Source organism: Amphibalanus amphitrite, unplaced genomic scaffold (genome assembly GCF_019059575.1).
Source record: "Amphibalanus amphitrite isolate SeventyFive unplaced genomic scaffold, NRLGWU_Aamphi_draft 000226F_arrow, whole genome shotgun sequence".
Classification (NCBI taxonomy): Eukaryota; Metazoa; Arthropoda; class Thecostraca; order Balanomorpha; family Balanidae; genus Amphibalanus; species Amphibalanus amphitrite.
This window is the reverse complement of record NW_024881721.1, coordinates 644,408-667,250: the sequence shown is the minus strand read 5'-3', so window position 1 is coordinate 667,250 and position 22,843 is coordinate 644,408. Positions and strand designations below refer to the sequence as shown.

At 57.1% G+C, this 22,843-nt stretch overlaps 1 protein-coding gene across 10 annotated transcripts in view; it reads right to left on the bottom strand.

Moving 5' to 3' along the window:
* Nucleotides 1-947: 947 nt before the first annotated feature.
* LOC122385648 overlaps nucleotides 948-22,843 on the bottom strand; it is a 145,755-nt gene continuing 123,859 nt past the window's right edge. For 9 of the 10 annotated variants that reach the window (XM_043374062.1, XM_043374058.1, XM_043374067.1 and 6 more), the window contains 8 exons: nucleotides 8,325-8,421; nucleotides 5,129-5,318; nucleotides 4,466-4,677; nucleotides 3,924-4,032; nucleotides 3,407-3,501; nucleotides 2,636-3,103; nucleotides 2,145-2,373; nucleotides 948-1,818 (listed from right to left, as the gene is read on the bottom strand). In XM_043374062.1, coding sequence (XP_043229997.1) covers nucleotides 1,678-1,818; nucleotides 2,145-2,373; nucleotides 2,636-3,103; nucleotides 3,407-3,501; nucleotides 3,924-4,032; nucleotides 4,466-4,677; nucleotides 5,129-5,318; nucleotides 8,325-8,413 — 1,533 coding nt within the window. In that variant the 5' untranslated portion in view covers nucleotides 8,414-8,421 and the 3' untranslated portion in view covers nucleotides 948-1,677. Of the gene's footprint in view, nucleotides 1,819-2,144; nucleotides 2,374-2,635; nucleotides 3,104-3,406; nucleotides 3,502-3,923; nucleotides 4,033-4,465; nucleotides 4,678-5,128; nucleotides 5,319-8,324; nucleotides 8,422-10,260; nucleotides 10,491-22,843 lie in introns of those variants that run through there. The other variant, XM_043374056.1, reaches the window with a different exon arrangement.

Genomic DNA, 22,843 nt, shown 5'->3' with positions numbered 1-22,843 from the left:
CGGAATTCGTCGGCCGATCGTCGGAAGGCTACGATGGGCTGTGCTCGTTACTCGTGTGTTGATCGGCGCGCTGCCACGTGACTGGCTCCCAGTGGTGCGATAAGTTACACGGTCCAGCGCGCCAACTGCATTCCAGCCTCCAGTGTATCGGTGTCTGTATACGCTCACGGTCTGTCGCATCCCAAGCGTCCAGCTGTTTGTCGGGGCCGCGCGGGGGATGGAGCAGCTGACTATTCGCGGATATCGACTCCGATAGCCAGGTCTGACCAGCGCGCCACAAGGTCGGCAGCAGGGCTGGAGCGGCGGCCAGCCGGCCGGCCAAGTTAAACAGCCGCTTCCGAGCGCCGCAGCACTCCCGAGTCTGCGCAGGGGTCATGGTCGGGCGCGGCCGGCGCCCCCTGGTAGGGCTCCGGACGCCACGGGGCGCCGGCGCTCTGCGGAGCCTGCCAAACTGCCGTAAACAGGCACCATCCGCTGTGGTACAGAATGAATGAAAATGAATGGCGTCGCCGGCCGCGGCGCGAGTGATCTCCGTTGGGTCGCGACCCCCCACCGGCAAACGCCCGTGACCAGGGGTGCGGCCGGCTGGCTCCGGCTGGCGTCTGGAAATGTGTCGCTTCGCCAAGTTGGATTGCAAATGACCTGTCCCAGACGTTATATGATCTTGGCGTGCCATCACGAAACCATGCCACCCGCCGGGCGGTTTCAACCAGGCCACAACTGGTTGCTGTGTTGTTCGCTGGGCGGACTGCCGCCTCGCTCCGTCAGTCTGACCCGTGTCGGTGTACTCTGGGCCGGTATGAGCGGCGTCTGGGCGAGCCGCCAGCTCCGCCGGGCGGGGGCGGGGGCGGCAGGTCACGCGCCCGGCGGCCTGACCCGGCAGCGACCGCTGGCCGCCCTCCAGTGACGCTCATCACTCTCTTCCGTCGACCAACGACACACCATGATGAAATCATCCATTGGTTTATTCGGTTACTAACATCTACAAATAGCTCACTTAAAATGGATAACATTACTTTGTTAAAACAGTGTTCCATTGCCCAGTGAGCATACTGTGGCGGCGGCGGCGCACCCGGGGAGCCAGCCCGGCGTCGCGCCCACAACACAACACAAGAGGAAGGCGCCACACCGCGCCACACACACCATGTAACAACTGATGGTAAAACTAAAGATGAATGAATTGGTCCTGCCTGACAAACGTGTTGTGGACGGAATGATGTGAATTTGTCATGAAGACCGCGGCGAACTGATGCTATAACGCTGAGTAACCCGCTACTCTCTCGCTCACACACTGACGCGCTCTCGCTCGCTCGCTTTGTAACTGCAGTGGGGGCGGTGTCTCCGACATGGGTGCGTGGCGCGGCCGGCCAGTCGGCGCAGACACGCCGACTCGACACGACCGCACCCGCTACAAGTTACTTTTAAAAGGCGCACGGTGCACTTTGTATAAATAAAACCGCCCGCCCGCCCGCCACAGGGGACGACCACACCACACCGAACAATAAATTACACATACCGAGGGAGGAGGAGCCCACCGGGGGAGGAGTTAAAAGGAGCCGCTGCCGATGGCGACGCTCAGTGACGGTGGGTAAGCCGGCGAGCGAGGTAGGTGAAGGTGCTAGCTGCCCCGGGCCGGCCGGACGGCCGTTTGTACTGGTGCCGGCCGCGCGGGCGGCCCTATCGCGCCCTCCGCGAGAGCTGCGCGGCCTTCTGCACCGCCTCGGCGACCGTCTCGAACACGGGCACGCCCTTGCGGCTGGCCAGATCGGAGAGGTACGAGCGGCCGCGGTTGTAGTCCTTGATGGCAGTCGGCGACAGCTGGGGACAGAGGAGACGCCGGTCAGACACTGTCACCGACCCGGCACCGCGCGGCACACAGTCCAATCCAGCCGCGATCGCGCTCAGACCGGCCTAGCAGCTTTCCACAGTGACATCAACAGGCGGCCCGCTCGACTCCATAGACGTCCATAGTCAGTCGGGCCGACGTCACGCTAGGTCCGTCTCTAAATCACAGTGGCGGCACGCTCCTAACACGGCTAGAGCGGCCGCCCACGCGCCGCCGAGCCCGTCCGCGACGGACCGGTCCTACCCCCACTCCAAACCCCCACCCCCAGTCCCCGCCACGACAGCGGTAGCACGCTCACCTTTTCGCCTTGGATGACACAGTTGTCGGGCAGCATCTGGATACAGAGCACGACCGAGGCGCCGCGGCCGATGTAGTGCGCCGCCATGGTCATGTGCGCTGGCGCCCGAGAGGTGTCGGTGATGACGAACAGCAGCGTCCGGCACCGCTCGAGCCGCGCCGCCTCCGTGGGCGTCAGCCGCTCGGTGGCCAGCAGAGTGGCGGGGTGCTCGAACGTCAGCGCCGACTTCCTGAGAGGAGAGGAGGCGTCGGTCAGCACGGGCACGCACAGACAGGACCATGCATGGTGACATTCTGGGCTAGTAGGCGGATCGGTTCTAAACTCGTCCCTGAATAACGGGAGTTACAAATCTGGCTCTATAAGTAGCAGCCGGACATTGACAGAGATACATAGCGTAGCAACAGCTCCATCCATTAAGTCGAGGTCGACCACGTCAGCTCTCGTAAATCCATGACTCTGAGCCGCGGCGGGGGAGAGATCGCGCTACTCACTTGAGGATGGGGATGGCGATGTTCTCTCTCCAGCTGGTATTGGTCAGCGTGCCGCCCAGGTAGACGTCTCGCACGTCGGAGGTCGGCGCCGAGCCGTTGCTGAGCTGGCGCGCCAGCCGCTGGGGCAGCACCCACTCGGCCACCCGCGTCAGCGGCGTCAGCAGCTGGTGCATCATCTCGGCCGTCCGGGAGAGCACGGAGGGACTCTGCCGACCGCCGCGGCCGCCCCGCCGGCCGCTGCCCTGCAGCTCCGTCACCAGCAGGCAGAAGTCCTCGAACGAGAGCCGGCCGTCGGGCGAGCCGCCGGCCGTCTGCTCGGTCACTTCCCGGATCTGCGCCATCAGCGCCAGGCAGTCGTTGGGGTAGATGGTGCGGCCCGTGCAGACCCGCAGCGCCGTGCACACCTCAGCCGGGCTGAGGCTGCCGCGACCCTCCGAGTCCTGGTTCGCGAACACCTCACGCAGTTTGCTGCGGGAGACAGGAAGACTGACATTAGGCACATGCGGGTGGAGCGCCAAGATGCGCCAATGTAAACATTGGAATCTAGAACACAAAACGCACAAATGTTGACTTTGGTGTTATTGTAAATCGAAAACATCCGATCGCTAAGATTGAAACAACCACCTGACCGCTGCCAAATAACTACAATAACAAAAGATTGGCTGTGACTACTTATGTTAAATGCCAAGGCCAGGCTATGAGCACCCCTGACGCAACCAGTGGCTCCCTGATCCCTGGCTAAGTCGCGTGACCGGCGACCACCCTACTCACTGTAGCTTGTCGGCCAGCGTGATGTGGGCGTTCCGGACGGGCACGGCATTGTCGTCCAGCCGCAGGTCCTGTACCCGGATGTCTTTCTTGAGCACCTGCCGGGCGGGAGAAGGTCGCACGGTCAGCGCCGGCAGCCTTGGCACCCGCTGAGAGTGGCCCGTAGTACGGCGGGATCAGGGCGGATCAGTGGTGCGGCGGATCAGAGCGGAGCGCAGCGGACAGTCCGGCCGATAAGGTGCCCTCGGGTCGGACCACCTGCCGCGCGGCCGTCCCCCCGCCCCCGCTATCGCGTCCCGCACCGGCCTTGTGTGAGTGTGTGTGCGCGGCGCGGTATCCGCGCACCTGATTAAACAATGACGCCACACCTGCCGCCGGCTGCCTCAGGCTCACTACAGACGGCAGGTCTCTGAGGGACCACTCAGGCCCGGCGCCAAAGCGGCACGCTGGAACGGCCATTCGCCTCAGAAGACACCCCACCACACGGTAGCATCTCGCACGCGTGTCCACCAGTGCGTACCTTGTCCGTGCAGTCGAGGGCTGACGAGATGGTCTCGAACACGGGGAGGCCCTGTCGCTCGACCAGGTCCTGGAGGTAGTTCTGTGTTCGGTTCAGGTCGCAATATTCACTGCCGAAGGAGGAGATACAGTGTCAGAGCGCATGCGGACATAAACAGCGACAGTGCCAGCGAACGCGGGCGCGATAAGACCTGTACCGAAATCGTCCGATACGAAAATAACACCCAACAGTAGCACAGTGAGGGCCCTAGCCACCCGGACCAATATAGATTTTCGTGAACTCGACTACGGCAGTCAACACCGCCGTAAGATAGCTCTGAAGAGTAGTGCGTCGTGGGCGTTTGAGGGCCGCCTTGTCGACCCTAATCACCGCCGAGAGGAGAGGGGAGGGAGCGAGGGGCGATCGGCTGCGATACGGCTCTGTTTTAGGCTCACCTGGCGGCCGATAGTGACCATGACATCACCGGTCGACCGACCTCTGGGTCAGACCCCTCACCCTCACCTTCCCTTCCCCGCTCTAGGCAGACAGAGAGCTTCACTCACGTGTTTGTGATTTTCTCTCCGCAGATGGTGGCGCTGCTGGCATGCCTGCTGACCACCAACACTAGTTTCCTGCCGCTGGCCGCCAGGTAGGAAGCCTCCAGCATGGAGGACACGCCGCGCGTCTGGTTGTCGATGACGAAAAACAGCACGGTGGCACTCTGCTTGGCCTCTTCCTCGAGAGCGATCAGGCCAGGGTGCCAGGACGCCACTTGCTGTGGAAGAACAGAAAGCACGGTCAGTGACGGGGAGGGGTGCAGATCGACGGGCGGGGGGGGGGGGTTGACATCATCCGTCGGGGCCGATGTGCGTCGCTGACGTCGCGTAAATAGGGTGTCAGGCGCGCCGGGAGCTATTCGTGTCGTTTGGCAGAGTGCGCCGACTGCGCGCGTCGCTGCGCCGCCGCATACCGCTGGCCCCCCGCCCGCCGCCGTCGGACGGCAGAGATGAACGAGATACACAACACACCGGCCCCTGCGGCGCCCGGCGGCCTTCAGACCGCCGCTGCTACCCTGACCACAGCCCGCCCCGGTACATCGTTCGGAAGCGGCGCTTCCGAACCGTGCCGACCCGGGACCTTGGCTGTGAGAGACCCCACTAGCCTCTCCAACCCAGGGCCGTACCGCGGAAGTGCTCACCCACCCAGACGACCACACCGTCACGTACCGGGTTGTAGTAGGTGATGCCGAGCTCCTTGAGCCGCGGGATGGCCTCGTCGCGTCGCCACGTGGTGGGGTTGCACGATCCGCCCAGGAACACCTCGTACTTGCCGCAGCCGATGGGCGGCGCCGACTTGCAGAGCCGCGCCGGCGGCCGCTCCTGCTGACACGAGATGACTGGAGGCGGCGGCACCTTCCTGCGAGAGACGCCAGAGGGAGAATGTTAGACGGCATTCAGAGGGCGCGGACAGTATCAGTTGACACGGGGCGTGTGTTTATGCAGGGAAAGTGTCGACTAAACAAACTTTGGTGGCGCTATGCACTGGGGATCCCCGGGCCAGCTCGCGGCGAGCGCCCGCACTGCTTTGGCCATGTGGAGACGAGTACCTCGCTATGATCGGACGGTAGCTGCGGTGTGTGCTCGACCGCGGACCAAGGACAGCGCGGCCGGAGGCGGAAGGTGGCGACTGTGACATCAGCGGCCCTGGCAGCGGACACTGCCCCTCTGCGGACCACGGACCACCGCGGACCAGAGACCACGGACCGCGGAGTACGGGGCAGCCAAGGCCCTATATACCAGGTAGGGTCGTCCGGCGATTCTACCTTTTCGTGACGTCAGCTCGTGACGTCATTTGGAGTCAAGTCTCGAAGCCCCGTTCAATCCCCATGTAAATGAGCGATTTTCGAAGCACTGTAGAATGAAGTCTGCACAAGATATATCAAACCTAAGTATCTTATCTGAAAGAGCAGACAATTTTCTGCAAGTTATCTATTACGTGTTTTTCGCTATATCTTTTGCTTTTTTTCACAAAAGCGTAAAATGTCCCCCCATGTCTCCGCAGCCTCCCTGCCGCCGGCCGCCGCGCGCTCGCGGTAGTGTAGTGGTTAGCGTGCCCGCGCAGTATTCCAAAGGTCCCGAGTTCGAATCTATGCGGTGCGGAACTTTAATTGCAATTCCAAGCTGAACATACGCACATCCATAATAAATTATTATTCGTATAACTAAACTGTCACCAAGCTATCCATATAAATTGACTTCACCCAAAATATCGGCAAGATTCTATTAAAATATAAATTCAAATATGGCGGCTTCGACTGCCGCGTGCGTTAGGCTCCGCCCATAGCTCCACCCACATGCGTGACGTCATTCGTGTTAGTGGACACACGCGGAGATAGGGGACGACATGGGCCTGGGGGCAGCGCCGCCGTCTGATCGCCGGCCAACGCAAACAGCGCGTTACGGTAGGCCAGTCCAGCCGGCCTCTCAGAGAACAGACACCGGGCGGGGCAGCCTCTGAGGCATCCCGCCAGCGCCTTTCAACTCATCCCATCTGCTGCCGTCGGACGGTGATTCAGGAGAGCCGGAGAGTTCTCTAGACACCAGTATACCCGGCAGTGCGCCGTCATCACAGTCCGAGCCTATGACGGCCGCCGACACCGGGATGTGACGAGGGATCATATGCCGCCTGTTTATAATCAACAGGTGTGACTCACCGTGGTCACTGAGTTACAACCGGTGAGCCATAATCCTGGCAAACCGCCGGTACAATTGTCCGTCTATTTATTGAGTGGTGTAGCAGCTGTCCATACCGCCGCACCCAACACGGCTGCCGGCGGCCAGAAAAAGCTGCTGAACGGAGAAAACATGACGTCCGACACTCTCCGGGCGCCAAAAGGAACCGAACTGAGTCGGTCTGAGTGGGAGTGAGCCGGAAGGGATCCCTGGGAATCATCAGCACCCGTCTGGGCTTCCAGGGTGCAGACGTGTCTTCCAGTCGCCCCTGGGGCCCGGAAAGCCAGCCATGAGAGGGCGGAAGCCACCTCCGGCGCATCCCACGCTTTGCCGGCATTCCCCAGTGTGAGACAACGTGCATGTGTGTTGGTCAAGAGCAGCTGTCGGCTCCACGGGCTTTTCCTTCAGCTGTCACATTGCCAGTCAAGCTATGCAGCGAGCATCTAGATCGGTTAACACCCAGCTGTTTAAGTTACCCATCCCTGAACCGATCGAGACTCAGGCGTCGATCGGTGGTAGGCGGCTTTAACTGGTTCGTTGTCTGCGACTCTCAGCTGTCGTCCAGCGCACGCCACCGCACATATCCCGTCATATGGCGACGGAAGCGGCGAGTGGCCACATCCTGGCCTATCGGCGAAATGGCGGCCTCTGCCCGTTCATCGCTCTCATTTACGTAAGCTGTCGCGATTGTGGCGGCACACTCCACCCTCAGACGTTGGCCCCGAGCTGCTCCGACGAGCTCCACCCAGCTCCGGCGCGCGTTAGAGTGGGTCACTGCGTATCACCACGGCAGTACGATAACATGTGACCCGTCGGCGCACACCTGTGTGGCTGTCTGTCGTCACAGCTGCGCCCAGTCGGCCCCGGCGCCTCTGAGGGCTTTGCCGAGTCCCGAAGGAGGCTCGACCGTCCGGGGTCTTTCAGCCGAACCCACGGCGCCATCGCTATCACAGCCTGGCGGCTGAAGCTGGTTTTTTGGTACCGCGACTTAGGTCACAGCACGGTTAAGCGCGATAACGCTCAGCTGGGAACCAAAAGTGTGTATCCGCCGAATTTGGGCACGAGGAACCACCGGTCGAGGGCTTTCCAATTAGCGGAACATCCAGCTAGCGCAAACTGCATGCGAAAACACCCAAAAATGTCCTTTGCACGAGGACCGTTTTGCACTCCAAAAAGATGTGACAGTTGTCGGAGTTTTATGGCCTTTGTCCCTGAGCTCCTCTCTCCCAGGCCTTACGGGAACGGGGCGTGATAACGAGCTGTCCGCCGACGGCCGGCAGATTATCGCCCTAAGCCGGGCTGCCGTGACTCGGACGGACCATGAGCTGTCCTGCGCGCGTGACCCGGTCATTACTCGGTGAAAGCTCGCGCGCAGCTGGCCTCAGAGCGGCCTACAGCGCGACCGTCCTCCAGCCAGCGCCAAGGACGGCGCGGTGACACGACACCAGCCGTCGCGTGAGACGGCTTTTAGGAGCTTTCGCGGCGAGCGTTTCACGAGGCAGCTCAGATTCCGTATCGCCGCCAACAGAAGCTCGCCTTCTGACAAAAACAGTGCCGTTTTGTGGTATCGCCGCGACCGATAGTGGCATGGCAACTGCTCCGACACACCCGCCTGAAGTCGCAGAGACGCGATAAGGCGTCCTCTGGACTCGGCCCGCCCTCCCCGCTCGCTGGTGGAGCGGACACTTACTTTTTGAGGTTGTTGACGAAGAGGCAGAAGGAGGCGAACGTCATCTCGTCCGCGGTGCGTGTCGAGCAGTCACGGCTCGAGTGCACCATCTCCTGAACTGCAACAGATAGGAGAGAACGGATGGTCAGAGGTGGGAAAACGGTCAACCACGGGAGATGTGAGATACGCATACACTAAGGGACAGACACAACACACAGTCACATGGGGAGGTGCAGCGTCACCCAGACCGCGTGCAAAACCTGCTGGTTACTAGGGGCCGGGCTCCCCTTTCTCAGGAATCGACTGGCGTGCCGCGGCGGCATCCGTTCTAACCTGCTGTCCCCCGCCGCTGCTGCAAATGGCTGCAGCCGGTTGACGTCAGTCCATCCAGGGTCAACATTACGGAGCCCAGCGGCGCTGCATGACGTCCGTTGCGTCACCATGGACCCATTAGGAGGGCCGCCGGAGCCAATTGGCGCACCTGACGGCGCGGCGTCTCCGTAAAAGGCTGGCGCCGCTCGGCCGGTACCCACGACCGGCACCTGCTGCCGCCTGGCGGGCGCCACTCGGACCGCCAGCTACCGGCCCCGGCGCTGTCCTTGGCGGACACAGCGGCAGACGCGCTCAATGACGGCATATCCGAGACACGTGAAATAAACAGGCTGTCGGTTTTTGTGTGTGACCTCCGGAGCTGGTTTGGTGAGCCTCCAGTGCCGGAGTTCGGAGCCGGAGCCGGGCCAGCGCCGCTGAAACAGCTCGCGACCACAGGTGCGCCGCCAGGTGCAATCCCGCCGAGGATAAACAACGACATACTTGTCACCGCCTAAACAATTCCCGTGTAGTACACCGGTGTCCAGCCTGGGTACTTTCCACGATTTTTAGCCGGTCCGACACATCCTGGCTACACGGCCCGGCCGCCACCGCCGACCGTTTTCCGGTCGAGCCGTTCGGGACTGTACGTCATCGAGCTCGCCTGGGGGCTGTTGCCGGCGGGAGAGCTGGCCGCTCTCCCGACCCCCGGCGCCGCCGTCAGCCCAGCCCGGCCCCGGTGGCAGGCGGCCAGGACGGCCCAAAATATCGCCGGTCGGCCCACGCAGCTCGGCCGCCACTCCTAAACGGAGCGGCGCTGACACACGGCCCACCCGGCACCACCGCCGCCTCAAAGGCGAACGGGGCGCGGCCGGCACCGATTTAGAACGCCGGCTGACGCACTCAGGAGAACCAAACAATGAGCTCAAAGTTGTCTCCGGGCAGCTCTGAACGGCCGCTCCACTTGGCTGAGGCTGGCACGTTCCGAGGCGACAGCCGGAGCCAGAGCTAACTCGGCCGCGGCACTGTGTCGATATTTAAAGACCATATTATCGCGCGACCGGACCGCACGGGGCGGTATCGGTCTGCCGGCGCGGCTGTGGGCTGTAAGTCAACAGCGCCGGCCGGCCGGCGGTATCTGCCACCGGAATACAGCAGCTGGTCGGGGCAGTGATGGAGGCGACAGGCAGAGAGAGAGAGAGAGCCTCCCAGGTACCGCGTCACCTGCCACCGCCGCCCCGCCCACTCTGCCGGGAGAATCGAGCTCCCGTCCTCTACCTCACTTGGTTACTTGCTCACACACCGCGAGAAGCCGATCACCGCGCTCGACTGGAGACAGGTAGTGCCACGGCTGACTGACTACAGCGGACAGACGGGTACAGCGGGGCTGGTGTGACAGTCACGGGCACAGAGTCCGTCCACTGCACAGCGCGCTACAGCTGACAGTCGGCAAAGGGCAGTGCCGACACCGCTAACACAAGGGAACACCGGCCGCGCCAGGGGAGAGAATCAGTTACCAAGTGACCAGAATCAAGAGTTAACTACCAGCAAGCACACCACACAAAAGGCTGATACAGGAATGAACACAACAGTCACTGTTTACAAGCGGGACCCACACCAACAGCAGCCTGATCAGGCGAGAACGTACCCTTTCCGTCGCGCTTCCCTCTCCTGGGCCTGGCGCGGCGCACGGCACGGGGTGCCTCCGCGTGCACCGGATGCTTGCGCTGCGCGCGCCCGCTGGATCGGGGCAGCTTCTCGTATCGGCCAATGTGTCGGGTCGGGACGCTAGTGTAGGACATGGCGCCCATGGTGCCGGTCACTGAACGCGGTCCTGGCTCGCCACGACGCCTACCGTAGCACCGACCGCGCTCAACTGGCGTCCGCCGCGCTCGGCGTCCGCACCAAGGTGCGGCGACGCTAGCGCCACCCTAGCGGAGATAAGACGAACTAACGGCTGACGGCCGAGACGCGGCTCGTTGAGGCCGACGGCGGGCAGTCGGTCGCACGCCGTTGAGAGGAGGGGTGTGCAGCTGAAGTGGGCCGGTGCTGCCATGCAATAACCGGTGCTTCTAATTGTTGGGACAGGATCCAAACTGGAGTTGAAGGGAGATATCTGAATACTTCCCTGAGCAGGCAATTAAATGGAATACGGAATCGATGCGTCCACACAATTTCATGTTTGAGAATGAACTTAAAGATGTCAGATTCCTCGTCTGCCAGCATTCATTCATTAACTGAAAGGAGCAGCGAGAAAGTGCAATGCCACAGCCCGCAGGTCAATTGCTGCGTGATTACATAATTCCACACCACAATTTTCAGAGAAGCACTTACAAGCGGAACATTATCCCAGATGCCTGAGTTCAATGTTCCAACTAAATGTGAAAGAAACTAGTTAGAAAGTATGCGCCAGGCCTTTCTAAACGCGCTAGTTCGTACAGGCATATCCTTCATACTCCAGCATCCCACATTCTCAATGAAAGCACGGTCGTATGCTCCCGCCATTGAGACGGCAAAGCGCGCATGGTGGTCGGTTGCGCAGATGTCAGTTGCCAGGAAGGGCGCAGTCTGCGGCCGACAGACAGCGTAAGCAGTTCAGGAAGTCGGCGCGATACGAAGACCACATCAGCGGACGCTGCTGTGCTCACTTCCGCGGGCGACCGAGGATGCATGTCAGCAGCCTGCGTCCTCTGCCCGGCGCCGGGCGCATGACCCGGACGAGAGACGCCACTGCTGCGCGTCAGCGCCGCGCTCGTGCAAAAATCAGCACCAGTCTGCACGGAAACACGGGAAGTGTTCCAGGGCAGTTCGTGAACGTTCGTCGTGACACAAAATATCTATGATGTTTGTATGAGACCGCTGCTAGGAAGGTAACTTATTATTCATACCCGCATGGCTGGCAGATGACCCGCGCGACGGCGGTGACCTCGAGGTCAGGTCACACGCCCCTCGCCCGGAGCGGGGGCGGCGGCGGTTGGCGCGACAGCCGGTCCGCCGCGTTCGGTCGGAGCCAGCGACGGAGCGCGGTCGGCGCCGAGTATTGAGGCAGGCCGGCCGTAGTGGGGAAAACCGCCCAGGCCGAGACTACCGGGCCACCGGCGCCGCTCCGCCACCGGCCTCACTCTGTCGCCACCGCCGCTGGCGTGACATTTAGCCGGACCTTTAGCCAGCCAGGGCCCGAACGGGCGCTCCACCTGCACCGGCCGGTGTACCCAAAAAGAAATAACGAAATAAAAGAGCCTGGCCCTGATAGCTACCCCCGCCGTGTTAGGGGGCTCAATCAGGGGCGGGCGGATCATAGAGAACTCTTTGCACAGGCTCTTACGTTGGGCTGATGCAAGGCACGTCTGACGTCTGTACGGCCGCCGGGGAGCGATCAACCGCCGGTGGACGGCTGTCAGCAGCCGGCGTATCGTTCAGAGCATATACCGCCGCGGAGGGTCACAGCGGGCACGTGTGTGCCGGGGGACACTGCGGCCCGCGCGCCACGCGGAACTACACGGCCGATCGGCAGATAAGACGACAGTGGAGACGGATGGGCGGCGGTGGCGCTGAGGGCCGTCACTGGCCCACGGAAGGTCAGCGCGGGCACCGGGTGAGGAACGTGGAACAGTTGCGGCCAGAACAGAGCCGGGTCTGGGCAACGCGGACGGATCACCGACGGTTAGCAGAATGAGAGTGGAAAACCGATGTCCGTTACCGCTGTGTTTAAGAAACCCAGAAGGTGTGAAGCTACGACATGCGGAATTCGCGCGAATCCTGAAAATCCGGCGAACCCGACCCCAACTGTTTAGATTTTCCACTAGGTGCTTTGAACTCTGCAGAAAAGAAACGGGGCTGACAAAAGTATTCTGCAGGCTCGTCCACACTGCGCCGTACCTGACGCGACGAGTGATATAGCACGGAACCGTGTTGGACCGTTTACCGGCCGGAGCCAGAGGGCGACACGCGTACGCCGTTCGCCGAGGAAAGATCACACCATTGGACGCCACGGGAACGCACTGATGGGGTGCGATCGGGCAGGGGCATACCCAGTGGGACGATGGTCGTAAATAGGGACAGCGCGGGTGCCGATTCCACCGTGCTTGGAGCCTACCGTGCCGTATACCTGGCATGACACCGGCGGTTCTACTTAGCAGTCACGTCAGCCGAGTTCGTGACGGCACCCATACGACGCCGAGCTCACAAACCACGAGATTCTGGCCAACTAGAGCACACAACATGCGCCACAGACATTCACACAAATCCAGAACCCACACTTCGGGAGGTGATTCAATGCCTACGTGACGCAGGCAAATCGCCACTTTGATCGTAGTCTAGTTAAAAATATACCGTCCAATAACATCGCTTCGTCGTGAGTCTAAGTCGGCATCAGAGATCTTCAAAATTTCCCGGCCGAGGCAGCGTAATCGGGCCTTTCGAAAATGAGACCAGCGTTTTCAAAGGCACCATTCGGGTAAATAATGGGTTTCCCAGCGGGCGGCGGCAGGTTTTCCACTCTGACCGACCCCGTCCATTGCCGGCGGTGCCCACTGCAGACTACAAATAATCTCTCCGTGCGGCTGACGCCAGCGCGAGCTCGATCGGCGACCGTCAGTGAGGCCGCGCGCCGCGTGACACGTGCCAAAATACACACTGGAGGCGTGAGACAGATATCTTCATTAGCGCGGCGCAGTGAGCCTGTGAGGCATTATCAGGGCATTGCTTAGCCAGGAGTCAGTCCGCTACATCATAAATCAAAAATATGTGCTCCGATTCTAGCGCAACAAAACAGGACGCGAAACGTACAAGACCGACAGCAGGGAAACCAAAGACTGCCACTCTTGAAAAAGCAGATGCAAGCGCGGAAAGCATTGTGTCTCACATCGTACACCTGACAAAAGCAGTGCGTCACAAAGCTCATCCATTGCTGCATGGCGGGAGCGCAGTCAGGCGCATTAGGCTGCATTAGCAGAGGCCGTAACGTTTCCGATATCCTTCACTGTCTACTCCTTTTCTGAGAGAGCCGTAAATATAGGAATCCAAAAATACTCCGCACTGCTGTAAAGTATGGGCTTCACCGAACAAATATGGTGTGCGTCACGAGTGCCATCGTATCGTGACGTCCGTTCACACGGCCTTCTAGTGTGAACTAAAAGGCTCTGGCACTTGCACCTTTTTGAAACCCTACCAAAAATGACTCGCCGAAAACGGAAACATAACAGTAGCACTGCATGTCGGACACCTGGTATGCTGCACAGTGCGTCACAATTATATAGTTGCCTTCCACATAGTGTGAGAACTATCCGTCGCCTCACACGTGTGCAGAGTCACAAAGGTTGTTTCACGAAATACTGAGTGACTGAGGGTATGAGCAGACGAAAATGCCCGGTATGTGCTATGGCTGGACCGGATACCAAAGGGAATCAGCAAACATAGACCTAACGGGGTCTGATGTCACTATTTGAGCGGAACCATGACAGAATTTGGAAAACACTTTAAAATTTCAAAAAGGATGACAAATATTACGAGTGGAATATATTCATTTTGCTCTATAGAACAAAGACGAAAACGAAAAGCTTCGGCAAGAGCCTGAGAAAAACCAATGTCGTTGAAGCCGTTAATCAGTTCTGATTTCTGCCAAAAAAAGCAGAACTTCGGAGTTTTTGTTGGGCAACACATCAAATATTCAGCTAAGAATTTCGTGAAACGTTTCGTCTTTTTGTAATAGGTAAATGAAAAGAAAAAAGATAACCGCTAATGATAACGTTAGGTACCACATACCTACGCGTTAAGTACAAGTAAGGCTTATTGGTTACTTGTATTGGTGTAATTGTCACTTTCACGTTTTACAAAACGGCGTGATAACCCTGTATGAAAACATGGAAGAAAGCGATCCAATAAATAAAAGTTGGATCAAAGTGATCGGTGATCGGTATTCAAGTGATCGGTAACCTCGACTGCCAACAAGCCCTTTCACGACCACGTCAAATTAAAAAATCCAATGTATTGCTTTTGACTATAACATAGGTATATTGCAAATAGGTGAATATAGGACACACGTGGCCACACATGTAAGAGGAAATCCCCCAGCAAAGGCAGTAGCGGTGGAACACCTTCAATTAAGGGGGGGGGGGGGCACTGACGACTTTTGGTCCCATTCTTTCCATGCAGCGCCCATAGGGCTAATCTTAAAATGCCAAAATCAAAGGGTGGTACGGTGCCCCGGTGCCCTCCCCGTTCCGCCGCCTATGAGCAAAGGCCGCTTCATGGACTACTCCATATCAGACTCCTCCGTAATGCAGTAATCTATGGCCGCTTAAATAACAGCCCAACTTATAAAGTAGACCAAAGATGTGGGTATGAATGACTAGCTCTGCTGAATATTCAGTTTCCCCTGCCGCAAATGGCAAAATCAGTTGAAGCAAATCCCAAGGGCATGCATGAATATCAGACCGGTTCAAGCACGACATGGTCACTGAGGGATTGCAAAGATGGCAGATAGGTCAGCATTTATATGTTTTGAATAGCAACTACCGCAAAGCCATTTATCAATATCCACTAAATTTCCCCGAATTGCTATTACTGTTCGGCCTATTACGGTGCAATTCAACGATCCTGCCACATAAGCACGAACGTAAAGCGCTCCTCCCTGCATAGCGATCATTTCATGTGACCGCTGCAAAACATGCCACGCTTTTAGCATTCCATCAGAGAGGTGATTTGAAATCGGCGCCAATAGAACAACTGTTGGCAGCCACGCCTCAGGGCTCAGAGGAGGTCCGTAATAAAGCACGGCTATCGCACACCGGTATAGACGGTCATACATTATGCAGTCGGACGGTGGTGGAAGACGGACGCGGTGCCACCGGCGTCCATGTGCGCCGGCCGGCTGCTCGGCCCCCGATATGGGCGTCTGTCGGTGGGGGCCGACCGATCAGATCGGCGGCACGTGACCGGCCCGGGCCGACCGCCATTCACCGACATTACATCACCAACACGGCCATCAGCCACCTACTCGAACACCGCAGATTTGCATTCGGCAGACTCCGCCCAAGCGTGGTATGTTGTGCTTGCATGCATGATCGCGGCAACGATCATCACGTCACGACCAAGACGGATGCGATTAAGCCGGTTTGTAGCTATGCGCAAAAATGGTGTCCGGCTACCGCGTGCTATGACCTTGTTTACACCCACGGTTTAACAGCGATCCCGGCCGATCGCAATGCCGTGACATGTCAGCTCGGCGAGCCGAAAAAAACTGCCACTCCCACCCCACCCTCACCTGCTGTGCACGAGCCCACGAAGACACCGCCAGTCTGAGAGCCGAACTGAGAATCCGCGCAGTCGCCGCCGCCATGCTAATTGCAGTGCGATCGCTTACGCTCACTGAAGGGTTTGTTTGAATTATGTCAATAAATATGAACTGTTTTCAATGACAACTTTGCCAAGTCATAGACAGAAGCCAGCCAGTCAGCAATATAGCACAGTCATGACCTTTGACCTGGGTCGCATAGCGGTCAGCGGTGGACTCATCAGGGTCAGCGCGACCTTTAGTGCATCGGCACCGTCAACGCTGAAAAATGCCGGCATTAAATTCATGTACAGCCCCAGCCCAGCCCCACATTTCATCATTCTCAGCCCCTCCAAATAAGGAATAAAAACAAAATGCTTCACTCGCCGCCTTATGATTCGAATGATTGATGCCATATCCGAGACTTGGAGACTGCAGCGGAGATGAACCTCGGCCTGGGACTACCTTATTCGCTAACCCCGATTGGGCAGTTGAATTATCTTGGAAGACGGTGCTTTATTGTGCAGTGGATAACTTACGAGAAAAGTCTAACTGGGATAATTTGTTACGGCTTCTGAACGGTTGTCTTCATCCAGTCACCTGATATTATAACAGTGTTCTGAATGCCTATCAAAATCCATAAGAAAAATACAGTCAGCAAAGTGCGGGCGTTGTAAGGCAATGGGTCGCTGATTGACATCTACAAGCCATGGCGTCACCGCCCCAGTCATGGCGTCACTGGTCGGTGGTCAGCGAACATATACCCGAGCGGCGGCGCCGGCACGGTCACCTCATCACCTGAGGCGTCCTTCTCCATACCATACCATACCATACCATAACGTATTCGAGAATTTTGGTAGGCCACTTGGCCTGATGGTCCCGTTCTCATCGAGCATTGCTTAGATCAATCAGGAATTTGGTGGCGGATGCCATGCCAGTGGGCATCCAGGCGCGCCTTGAACAGGCCCAGGGAAGGAGCTAGGACGACCTCCGAGGGAAGCGAGTTCCAGTCGCTAATCACTCTCGTGCTGAAGCAGTGTCTCCTGGCCCTCACTTGTGCTTGGTCCTTCCTCAACTTCCATGGATGTCCTCTTGTTCTCTGATCCAGTGTTGGGGTGAAAAAGTCCTCGTGGCGTACATCTATCTCTCCGTGTAGCACCTGATAGGTCTTGATCATGTCTCCGCGTCGTCTTCGGTAGTAAAGAGAGGGGAGATCCAGGAGTCTCAGCCGTTCTGTGTATGGCAGATGCCTTATGTCCGCAACAAGTTTCGTGGCACGTCTCTGCACTCTCTCGATGGCCTTTTGGTCCGCCTTGGAGAAGGGGCCCCAAATGCAGCAGCCGTACTCAAGATGGGGCCGAACGAGTGACTTGAATAGCAGGGGGAGAGTGTCGCAGTTGATGGCTTGAAATGACTTGCGTATCAAGGCCAACACCTGTGATGCCTTTGCAACCGCACTTGCTGCCTGTTTTCTGAATTTCAGGTCAGTGTCGATGTGCACCCCAAGATCTCTCTCCGATTCCGTCTCACTGAGTTGAAGGCCGTTGAGTGTGTAGGTGCACCCTGGGTTACGGCTGCCGATGTGGAGAACCGCGCACTTTTCTTCGTTGAATGGTAGCTGCCAGGCCTTGGACCACTCGGCAATGGCGTCCAGGTCATCCTGTAGGTGTCTCCTGTCCTGCTCGGTTTGCACTCTCCTATACAGCTTCGTGTCGTCGGCAAATATCTTAATCGAGCAGCCGACCACGCTGGGCATGTCATTCACGAAGACGATGAAAAGTGTTGGCCCCAGAACAGAACCCTGGGGAACCCCGCTTAACACCGGTGACCATGGTGATTGCTGTCCTCCAATACAGACCTGCTGGTGCCGTCCTGTCAGGAACGACTGGATCCAGTTCAGCACTGCGCCCGCTACTCCGCATGCTCTCAACTTGTTCAGGAGGCGTTGGTGGGGCACAGAATCGAAGGCCTTACGAAAATCAAGGTACACGGCGTCGAGCGGGTTGCCGTGTTCGAGGGTCCTCGTCCATTCTTCTAGTACCTCTAGGAGTTGGGAGGTGCAGGATCTCTTCGCTCTGAACCCGTGTTGATCTTTGGAGAGCTGGCCAGTGGCCGACAGGTGTTCCACCAGTTGGTCTCTTATCAGTGACTCCAGCACCTTGCAAGGAACAGAAGTGAGGCTGACCGGCCGGTAATTTCCAGGGAGACTTCTATCGCCTTTCTTGAATATTGGTGTCACTGAGCCCAGTTTCCAGTCTTGAGGTAGTCTCCCACTTGCCAAGGACTTTCTGAAAACTTCTGCGAGTGGTGACGCGATTGATCGTGCGGTTTCCCGGAGAATCCTTGGGTGTATGCCGTCCGGGCCGGGTGAGCTACAAGTCTTTAGCTTCATCAGCTTGCCCATTACCATTTCATCTGTGATGACAATCCTGTTGAACTGGGTGTCTCCACAGTGGACTGGTGGGTGGGGGACTGAGACAAGGTCTTCTTCCGTGAAAACGCTGGAAAAGAACTTGTTCAGGATGGATGCCTTCACATCACCATCAGTGGCCAATCCACCGTTTTCGTCTTTTAAGTCGCCTACTCCTGATCTTGCTTTCGTCCTGGAGTTGATGTACTTCCAAAACTTCTTTGGGTCTTCCTTGATGCTTGCAGCCACGTCCATTTCGTAGTCCCTCCTCAGTCTCCTTGTGAGTCCTCTTAGTTTGTTCTTAGTTCGCTTGAAGCGTGCTAGGTCAATGGCATTCTTGGATTGTGCATACTGTGCCCAAAGCTCGTTCTTCAGCTTTTTTAGGTTGAGTGCTTGGCTCGTCATGTATATATTCTTTTTGCGGGGCTTGGTCTTGGTAAGTGGAACACAATGAGCGACGTGTTTCTTCAACACAGCTTTGAAAAAGCTGAAGCTCTCGTCGACATCAAGCCCATTCATGACCCCCCAGTCCTCAATGCTAATGCGTTTGTTTAACTCCGTGTAGTCGGCTCTCCAGTAGTTGTACTTCTTGACTGATGACTCTGTTTTGCAGGCATAACAAGCGAGCTTGAATCTCAGTGTGACATGATCACTGTTCCCCAATCCAGGGAGATACGTCATGTCTTGAACTAGGGAGGCCTCGTCTGACAAGACAAGATCAAGTATGTGTGGAGTCTCTCCGTGCCTGTATCTAGAGGGTTGGTAAACATGTTGAGATAAGAAGCAGTCGGCTATTGCATCAAGAAGAACATGTGAGTGGTGCCCCTCACCAGCAGCTGAGAAGTTGTTATCCCAGTCAATGTTGGGTATGTTGAAGTCACCAGCTATCAACAAGTGAGTGGGGTTGGAGTCTCGTACACTCCTAAGCAGTTCCGATAACAGATGAGTGCTTCTAAGGTTGTCACCCGATGGACTCCTGTAAATGCATCCTATTGTAAGTTGGTCTGTTCCAGCCAGCTTGATTTTCACCCAAAGCTGCTCTTGGAAGGAACTGTCAAATATCGTGACTGATGCCTGTAGCCTCTCCCTGACATAGATGGCAATGCCCCGGCACCCGCTGGATCCCAGATTCTGTTCGGATGGGTCAAAATTGGTGAAGATTGAATATCCTGGAAGAGTGAGAAGAGCTGGTGCGATTGGGAGGACCTGAGCTTTAGGGATAACTTCAGTTATCAAAATTACATCTGGTTCATCCCCACTGATTGCCATGTAAAGATCGTCCCTTTTGTTGATGAACTGGTCCGCGTTTGTGTACATTACAGATATACCTTGACCAACTTCCAGAATTGCTGTGTCTTTTCTTGTACCTTCAACAAGTCAATCCTGTCTGTCCCTCCCTGCAATACGAGACTGAGCACTGCCATTGCTGGGCTCACCGAAGCTCCGAGTCTCGTTGGGCTCTGTACCATCAGACGCCCTTGATGACAGCTTCACAACTTTTCCTCGCCTGATTGACAGGTTAGTCTCACCTGCCTGCCTTCGGGACTTCAATTCTGCTCTCAGTTTTTTCCCTTCCTCTCTCTCCAGCTTTGTAAGGTCAGGGTTGATGTATATGTGTTTCCAGTTGGTATCCTTCAAATGGGACACCATGCTCAGAAGGTCTGCGGTTCTCGCGGAGAAACCGCAGCGCCCCGCCGGAGCCGGGGTCGCCGGAATCGGCTCACTTCTCCCCGTTTCCCCGGGGAGCCGGTTCCACTCAGCTATCTGGCAGCCATGGTCCGTGAAGCCAGGGAGATGCAGAATTGCCTAAGGAATCTGCAGAGCGAAACCACTCTGTAGAGGGAAGAGACAGCGAGAAAAATTCTGCTTGCAGAGCCTGAGAGGAGCTCAGAACTACTTCCGAAAATGGAAAATTCAGGACCAATTCGAGCTAACTACACCTGCATCCTCTCAGATGCGAACAGCTCGGAATCCAGTTTTGGAAGGTGCCGCTTGAAATGTTGTGCAGATATATGACCTGCCACCCGTGAATGGGGCAAAAACCAATAATTTTAGAGGAAATATGAGAGACGTGATTTAGGTAGCTCGCAGGAGAAAAGTAGATATCTTATTGGCGTGATTATAGTATTGGAATAAACATCAAAATATAGTAATTATATTTTACAGAGTAAAATTTTCCTGGGAGAATTGGAACCATGCCTATGAGAATTTGCTGAAGCAATATTGAAGCAAAATATTCTGAGACGATATCAACCACCAATCTGTCCTCAAGCACAGTTGACTTGACCTCAGGCAATGGTCATGCGACAGCTCTTCCCGGGTTCGGCAAAGAACAGCCAGGACAAGTCGCTTGGTGCAAAACAACAAACAAGGGCGGTAGCGGTTCAGCGGACAGATCGGGGTCTATCCAGCGCCCAACCCTGTGATCAGCTGGAACGAAACTAGTTTGATTATGCATAGGTACCGGAGTCCCACCTATGGCTCTCGTTTTAAATTTAAGATATAAAAAAGTTTTTCTCTCTAAAATTTCAAATTAAATAGTCTTTCAATGCTTATATTTTACCTGGCGTTGGAAAAAAATACCTTCCAAATTCGAAAAAACGTAGAAAATTTGCATAGCAGAAAGAAAGCGCTTCCTTTCTTATATAAGTGAGCACTTTCAAAACATGATCAGCGAAAGTCCCGACCCCTACTCACCATCCCTGCCACCAGTAGCCATGGCGGTGGCGGCTCTACTGATGGGCGAACAGCCCTACTCGAAGGAACGGCAGACCAACAGGCCCACGGCTAATGTCTGCAGACCAACAGGGCCAGGCAGAAGTGCCAGCAGACCAACAGGGCCAGGCAGCAGTGCCAGCAGACCCTCGGTGCGGTGCCGGTAGACCACCAGGTTCACAGTGGGGTGGGTGTCAGCAGACCGCAGACCCTCTGTGAAGTGCCGGCAGACCACGCCCGTGGTGCGACAGCCGCCGGGGACAGGTGGCCACTGACGGACGTCTCGCCGGGGCCGCGGTCGCCGGCTCCGCTCGATGATGCACAGATTCCTCCGCCGCCGCCGAAGACAAGCGCGTACGCGGAGCGGAGGCGGGGCGCGGCGACTCATCGGCCCCGATGACGCCAGTTTCGACCAATGGCAGGCCGCGGTGCGACGCACTGATATAACGCCCGATGACCTAATAACCCCTCCGGGCGGGTTTACGGCAGCCGCTCTTGTGTATGAGGAAGACGAGGGGGAGGGGCGGGGACACAAGCCCTCCAGAGATGGTGGTGCAACGTCGGCCTCGTGCCAAAGGCTGCGGTAGACCACACAGCGCTGACGACAAACGACGAGCAACAGTCCTGGTCAACAGTAGTGGTCACCACCGAAAACAGAACGAGTCACCAACGGAAACAGAACGGTGGGCGGGCGGGCTGACTGAAGCGGGCGCACCTCCCAGCGAACTGCCCGTGATCGGAAGAGGGGCCGAGAGTCGCCCCGCTACGAGGAAGTGCGCAATGCTTGTGTGTTCTGAGTGACCAAAGAGCAAAGAATATACAACATGCCCAGCATCTTCAAATACTCTGAGCTATACAGTACACAAGTTGGCTAGAACGAATTGTCATAAAACATAAACATTTCAGCGTTCTGCTGACATAGTTACCATACATACATACATACGTAAACGAGCCGCAAATGAAACAGAGCTCGACACGAGTACGTAGCGTTACTCGGTATGACGGGATCACATTTCCGGAATGCGGTGCGGGCAGCTAGCCGTGGTCGGCGCAGAGTTGCCCTATCCGTCCATCGCTTCAGACCGATTAGGCAGCACAGATGTCGGTCCGACGGACTGGCAGGCCGGCCAGCGCCCACGCGGAGGGGGTCCGCGCACGCGGCGGAAATATCGGCACCCCTTCCATGTCCCTGATGTCACGAGCCACCACAGGGGGCCAAAACAGGCAGACCTTAGGGAAAAAGTACCGGCTGATTGGCTCGATGGTGGTTTCTTAGGAAATGGGTAAAGGTCCCACACCTGTCCAGGATAGCTCGATAGAATGGCGTCGTTGCGCTCTTCAGCAAACCCTGGCTATCCACCTGGCGTGTTCAGGTGGTAGATATCAGTGCAGACACCAGGCACTGGGTGTCAAACGTGGTACAGCGACAAAGAAAAATACCTTTTTAAACAACACTTTAGGCGCGGCGCGTGGGCTGAACACGTAACATCCGGCCATCTCCGAGATACATTTACAACACGGACGCACACTAAGCTCATGGTCATAAGCGAGAACAGCTTCGCCGGCTGTCCCATCATCACGATGTATGCCATCATGAGCTTGTCAGACACATAATGCTCGTCTCGCACTGGTCGACCACGCTCCGTAGTCATCTCAACTCTGATCTCCAGCCGCCACAGCCATCTACACATCTTGGCCGACTTAATCGGTTCCGGAATACAATGGTTTACCCAGCTGGGGCCCGGCCCTGCCCTGCCAGACTGACTGGCTGGCTGGCCTGTGAAGGGGTCTTATCTGCCCGGCCTATACGAGACGGGCGGAGTCATACTTGCC